The sequence below is a fragment of the Uloborus diversus genome, chromosome 9 (genome assembly GCF_026930045.1).
Source record: "Uloborus diversus isolate 005 chromosome 9, Udiv.v.3.1, whole genome shotgun sequence".
NCBI lineage: Eukaryota > Metazoa > Arthropoda > Arachnida > Araneae > Uloboridae > Uloborus > Uloborus diversus.
The window spans coordinates 38,369,378-38,376,477 of NC_072739.1; the positions used below are offsets into that span (position 1 = coordinate 38,369,378).

At 32.1% G+C, this 7,100-nt stretch overlaps 1 protein-coding gene across 1 annotated transcript in view; it reads right to left on the reverse strand.

Annotated features, from left to right (window-relative positions):
- LOC129230682 (protein toll-like) overlaps positions 1 to 6,508 on the reverse strand; it is a 60,173-nt gene extending 53,665 nt beyond the window's left edge. Inside the window, exon 1 of the mRNA XM_054865100.1 lies at positions 5,057 to 6,508. Coding sequence (XP_054721075.1) covers positions 5,057 to 5,473 — 417 coding nt within the window. The 5' untranslated portion in view covers positions 5,474 to 6,508. The remainder of the gene's footprint in view (positions 1 to 5,056) is intronic.
- Positions 6,509 to 7,100: the final 592 nt, after the last annotated feature.

The following is a 7,100-nucleotide window of genomic DNA, read 5'->3' on the forward strand; positions in this document are numbered from 1 at the left end:
CACAATTAACAATTGATCAATTGTAATTGTGAAAAATTACAATTAACAATTAATTAATTGTTAATTGTATTTTGCTACAGTTAACAATTAATTAATTATTAGTTGTAGTTTACCACAGTTAACAATTAATTGTTAAAACAATTGAAAATTGTTCTGTGAATTTTATTTAAAACTAACTCTTAAAATAAATACTGGTTTTGTATAATATATTCTACAGGAGACAGGTCTACCTGGGACGTGGACGCCGGACGGATACCATATTACTATCTAACTATTTAAATACACATGTTAGCAACAAATAAAATATCAATGCACAGTATATGACTTTTCTCAAACAATCTTATGGCTCCAGCAAAATTTCCCCCAAAAAGGTATATTTCAATTAAAAATTCAAAAATATATTTTTTTCTCGCACTAGTAAAAGTCCAAAGAACATCTGAGGGAAATTATAGAAATGCATCTTAATTACACGATTAAAAAAAAAAAAAAGAAAAGAAAGAAATAGAAGCAGAGCGGTCTCTGAGATTTTATGTCCCTTGTTATGTTTTTCTTTCTCACCTCCTCTGTTACGGGTTAAATTATATAAAACAATGATTTGCAAACTTAAAACACTTAATTAAAACACAAACATTTAAGTGTGGAAAAAACTTGCCGATACGAGAATATTTAACGCGGCGAGCGAGCAATCAGCACTGAACAAAAATACGAAATCGAATAATACTTTGAACTCTGTACCCTGCGCTGTACCTATTGATACATTAAACTAATTGTTAGTTTTAATTGTTTCATAAAACGATTAAAAAAATTAATTGCAATTATTTTATTCGTGAAAAGCGATTTACGTACATTACTCCAATTAAATTAATTGCAAAGTACAATTAATAATTTAATTGCAATTACTTTTTCAATCAATTAACAAGGCAATTGAAAAAATAACCGATTAATGCCTAACACTGACTGAGGGTAACAGTAAGGTGTTACTGAAGACCACGAATTTGAAAACGACTATTCAAATGAAACACGCGGTCGCTTTGTTGAAGCACAGGAACCACCTTAACACATATTGCTGTGAAATTTAGTTTAAAAAAAAAAATTAGTTCAGACTCCGGGAATTGGATTGTTTCCGAAATTTTAAAAGTATATTTTTCTGAAACTTCATGCTTTAAAACACAGGTTTTAACCATTTTTTAAAATAATTTGACAATGTTTAGTATTTTTTAAAATATATTCAAATTGGTGCGCAAATTCAATTGCATTTTTTACGCTTCTGCTCATGACATCGCAAGTGAGGAAATGCCATTCACCGATGCCATCAGCGCAGAGCGCAATATTTTGGCCTTAGATAAAGATGAAAATATTATAGCGCTATAATATTAATGAATTTCATGTTTTCTTCAGAAAAGCCTTCATTCAAAATTATGATTATAATTGCGACTAACATTACTGTTTACTGACAATATTTGTTTTAAAACAATGCGTAAACTTTCAGTGAGCCAATGGAGTAGCGCGCCAAAGTACATGACTTCTGACGTCATAAAAACTACGCCTTAGTTACAAAATCAGACAAAAGCAAAATTTTAATAAAAAATAATTAATAGGAAAAATAAAAGTTTTCTCTGGCTTTTTTAAAAGCCAGAGAAAAAAAATAAAAGTAAGGAAAAATAAAAGTTTTTTCTGCTCATTCTATGAATTTCAGTGACTAAAAGTAGTATATATATATATATATATATATATATATATATATATATATATATATATATATATATATATATATATATATATATATATATATATATATATATATATATATATATTCGGTGGCTCCCAAAAGTGTTCGTACATCTACGACTTTCAATGAAATAGGCCCCTATGGCATTGGTTAGAATTAATATTTCGGAGTAGGTATTTAATTATAAGATCTATGATCTATATTTAACAAAACTACACAAAAAATTTCAATAAAACATTAAAACTTAATTTTTAAAAAATCAAAAACCAAAAAGTGCCGGAAATTTTATCTCACAAAAGTCTCCGTACACTTTGAAAAAAAGTCAGAAAATTAATAAATAATCTAACTTTGTACAAAATTATTATTTAGTAGAATATCATGCAGTATCAACAACAGCTTTTAAAAGTCTGGAAATAGATTTCATTGTTTTTTCTTTCTTTTTTTATGAAATTTCTGAATAAGTGTTCAGCCGCACTTCGAGTCTTACTGTTTTTAGTTCGCTTTTCGCTTCAATGGTGTATTTTCGTAATCTAGCCACCAGATATCTCCAAATATGTTCCATTAAGTTGAAATCTGGCGATTGAGGAGATATCTTTAAGGACAATTTTTGAGGCACCAAACGCAAACGTGTACCTCTTATCGTTATTTTGATAAAATAACAAAGTTGTTTCCGATTGCTAAATTTTGCGCTAATAGTTTAAAATTGTTTTTTGAAATATTTAAATGAACAGCATAATTCACTATTTCATCAAAAAACTCCAAATTTCCAAGTCCTGATGCTGTTATGCACCCTCACACAAGAACACCTTCACCGTCCTGATTAACTGATCCAGCTAAGTTCTTAAGATTAAATTCCTCATTTTTTTTCTTCTATTGACAATTTCACAACAATTTAACCCAAAATATTGAATTTATTTTCATCTATAAGTAAGACGTATTTCCAAAACGTTTTGAATTTATTTTTCATTGATTTTATGACGGAAAGCGTTTTTCGAAAGACCTCCTTAGGGCCCCTTTAATCCAGCTAATCAGAGAACTTGGCGAACAATTTTAGGTGAAAATTAAACGTAAAATGTTTCATTCAATTCTGCAGAAACTTTTTCAGCGCTAAAATGTGTATTTTTCATAATTTTTTTAACTGTAAACCTCCGAACACGCTTTGTTAACTTTGTCAGTCGATCTTTTCTTACCTTGTTTTCGATCCGATTCATGTCTTTAAAGCATTTTATCAAGCACTTCACTATAGAATGGTATACATTAACTAATTTAGAGACATTTCAAACCAATTTAGGGCTGCTGTGAGGGAAAAAATCAAATTTCGAATCGTGTTGGTTGTTTTCTACTCATACCTGCCATTTTCAAATAATAAGCAGAATATTAGGGAATAAATAAACAAAAAATTAAAGGCAAATGACTTTACAGTGTCATTACAATGCACAAATAATAATAATAAAAAACACATATGATAATTTTAATTATGAATTCGAAAATATTTCAGTTTACGATGACTTTCGTGGCGTATTTTTCTCTGTCTCATCGTTTTTTGACAAATTTCAAAAATAAAATTTGGCAATATTTTGAGAAAATTGCTGGGTTTTATTCAGAATGGCATAGGAATGGTGTGAAAAAAAATTGGACTTCATATTAGTGATGTGTCGGATCGTTAAAAAAATAGATCCGCGGATACGGATCCGAATCCGGATCATTCGTGTCAAGGTCCACGGATCTCAAATTTTTTTTGCCCAGTTCAACTATCCAAGTGTAAAATTTATTACGGAAGGTATTCTCATCCTTATAATAACACTGTTTCTTCAAAAAATGTCATCTACGGCGAAAATATAATAAAGACTACAATTTACTCTTTGAAGAAATCTCCGTTAAAATTGATGGAGAGTTGGAAGGAACGGGTCAGCGCAGCATTAATGTTTAAATAGAATGTGAATAATTATTTCTAGCTTACGCGGTAGATGTAGGATACAGGAGCAAGAATGTAAAGCTGCTTCTGGATAAGCTAGAAATAATTTTTCGCATTTTATTTCAGCATAGATGCAGTGCTGACCCATTCCACCCAAATTACTCCGACCGACGGAATAACAGTGCCGGGAACACCTTTACAAACAGTAAATAGAGAATTTTGTCTCACTTTTTTTGAAGGATGTCGGGAAAAACCAATATGAAGAAAAACAGAAACCCCAAATTAATAACAAAAACTAATATTAAACCAAAAATTTGAAAAAAAAAAAAAAAAACATGTCTCAGAGGGCCGTTGGCTTCTGAAATGATTCCTTATAATTAAAATAGGGAATAAAGCCTAATTTAAACGGAATTTAAGAGTCTTTTATTCAAACATTTAAGATTTTTTAGAATAGGAAAGATCCGTTTAAGATCCGTCAAAAAAGTAACGGATACGGATACAGATTTTTATTTTTCCTCGGATATCCGCGGATACGGATGCGGATATCCGGAACATCACTACTTCAGATTCGAATTCATGTTCGAAATCATATTTTGGTTTTACTACAAAATTTTAAGGTGTACGAACACTTTTGGGAGCCACTGTATATAATCACGTTCTTTTTTTCTTCGGATAAAAGCATTATTTTCATAGAATTCAAATAATCATGAGGGCTTTAATTAAATTCTATTTTCTACGGGAGAGTGAGCAGATTTTTCATTTTGATCTAATCGTAGCGTGTATTTTGATACAATTTCACCTATCAAACGATTTAATTCGTCGCGAAACAAGTAAGATTGTGAAGCAATCTTCGAGAGTTGATGAGTTATTATCATGAGGGGATGGAGTCCCCTAGTAACGAAAATAAATATGTGAGCACTTGAAACAGCAAATCAAAGCTTTGGAAATCCTTGCAAATGCAAAAAGTTGCAATAAAAAAGACTACCGACACCGACTGTCATTTCTATCCGAAATATCCCCCCCCCTTTTTGTCGTTATTATTAAAAAATGGTTCCTTGTAACCTCGAAACACGTGCCCGTAATTCTTATCGCTATTTGTGAAATTTTGACTTCTGTCACAAAAGTAAATATTACTTTGTACTTTACCCTCTCATTTCAAAGTTTACCAGAGGAAGTGGGAAAACAAAATGTATATTCTCAATACATATTAATATGGAAAAATAAAGAAATACTACATAACACATACACACATGTACACATACATCATGTCTTTAAAACTCAAGGAAAGCGCAATTGCAACTTGATTTTCTTCAACGGTAAGCTGAAATGGATGATTAACTCCGTATTTCACGGATAAAAAATTACATGCAATTTCAATGTTATTTCTAAAAATTTGTAATAAAATATTTTACCTTTATGGAACTGCGACGAACATGGAAAATTCGTAATCTGATAACTCCATCAAAAGCTTCGCTGTCAATATCCGCAATGTTTGGGTCGTCCAAATACAAACGAAAAACTATCAAGCCGTTCATACTTTTTGCGGGCAGTGACTCCAAACTCTCCAGAGTGATTTCATACGTAGTGTTGACTTTAAATAATCCGCCATTTGAAAGAATGGTGAAGTTAGAAAAATCAGTCAAATTCTCACATTCCAAACCTACGACTACTTCGTAATCGTAACAAGCACAAGTTGGTAAAAGATTCTCACATTTCTCTTTCGGAAAGTTGTAGTGTTCCGTGGTTGTTTCGTCACTCTTGCACTCGGTGTAAGAAAATAAAAATAAATTCATCACCAGGAGGGATAATTTAACGATCACACTTTCCATTCTTGATATTTAAAATAAAAAATATTGAAAGTCACATATTTCTGTTTCGCAACACATACGAACAAAAAGGTCCTGACTGTTGTCTTTATTTCCTCTTTAAAATCTTCAAATCACCGACTAATTCACGACATTTGATTGCCTTTATCAAAACTCCATTTTATGCAGCATCTGTTCTAGAATGACTGATTTCAGGTAATTCTAAAGCAAACGAATCCAAATTCAGTTTCATTGCAACAAATACACGCAAAACAATGATGCGAAGTTTCGGAGATCTTGGACGTAGCAATAATAATTTAACACCGCACGTAACAACTGATCTTAATCCTGAAACTCAATAATCTTTTTCAAAAAAAAAAAAAAAGAAAGAAAGAAAGGAGGAGAAGCGAAAGAAACGAAGAAATGTATTTGTTGAACAAAACTGTTAGGGTACATACAACTGATTTTCAAAATAAATATACGCCTAAGCGTTCATGTACTACAGTTATTTATATTGTCAATACACGCCTAAAAATGCAATCAAAGAAATTTTCTTTTCAGTATTGTATGAGTTTGATATTTTGTCGATTTTTTTATTCCTTTGTTTTCTCTCTTCAGTCATTCAAAACTCTCAATTTTTAATGAAATCTTTGACGTCACATAATAAGCGAAGTTTAATGCGCAGAATAATTAGAATTTCATTTTTAATAAACGATTTTTCGATTTTCTATTAAACTTCCATACTTACAAAAAGACATAACAGTATAAACACAGACACATGCTTTTTAGAGCCTCTTGTTTCGAACAAAGAATTCCAAGCACATTCACCGTTCCAATATTAGAATCCATTAGAAGCTGGCACAAGGAAACGCACTCAAACAATGGCGAGTCGGACACTAATTCAAAATATACAATATCGCTCGCATTACAACCTATGCAAACACAGAAAGATTTCACAGCAGAAAATCCAAGGTTAGAAGCATAAAGATATACTGCTAGTTTCAGAGCGCTCCGTCTGCGCTCAGAACGACTGAGTTCGAATTCGTTCTGTTAGCGAATGAAAGTGGTGAAAGTTCCAGGTGGGTGGGAGTTCCTTTCAAGTCGGAAGTGTTTCCCAATATCTGCGACATTTACATGTAGTTGTTTATTATTTTATTTTGCATTTTCTTCGTCTCACTTCCTCTAAAAACGGATCTTAGTTGCTAATACGGTTATTAATAATCCGACTGTTGAAGCTTGATACATTGCTTACAGTGGCGTACATAGCACCCCCGCAAACTCCGCGGCGCGGTGGGGGGGGGGGGGGCGCAAGCGATATGAGAGCGCACGCTCTGAAAAAATAACACTGAGTTAAAATTTTAAAAAAAAGTTTCGAATGTGGGAGGGGGGCGTACTTATAAATCATTCGGGCGGGGGGGGGGGGGGCAATGCAGTCTATGTACGCTACTGATTGCTTACAAAAATACACGAAAATTTGTGAGGGGTTTGAGAAAAAAAAATACGGGATCTGAAAGCTTGATAAGAATATTCTAGTTCGAATATCATTTTTTCTTGGCATCAGAACGAGTAATCATTTGATATTTGAGATTGATGATGGCATTTCAAAAACGACGCAAATTTTCTGAAACAGTTGTATGAAATTTTGTATATC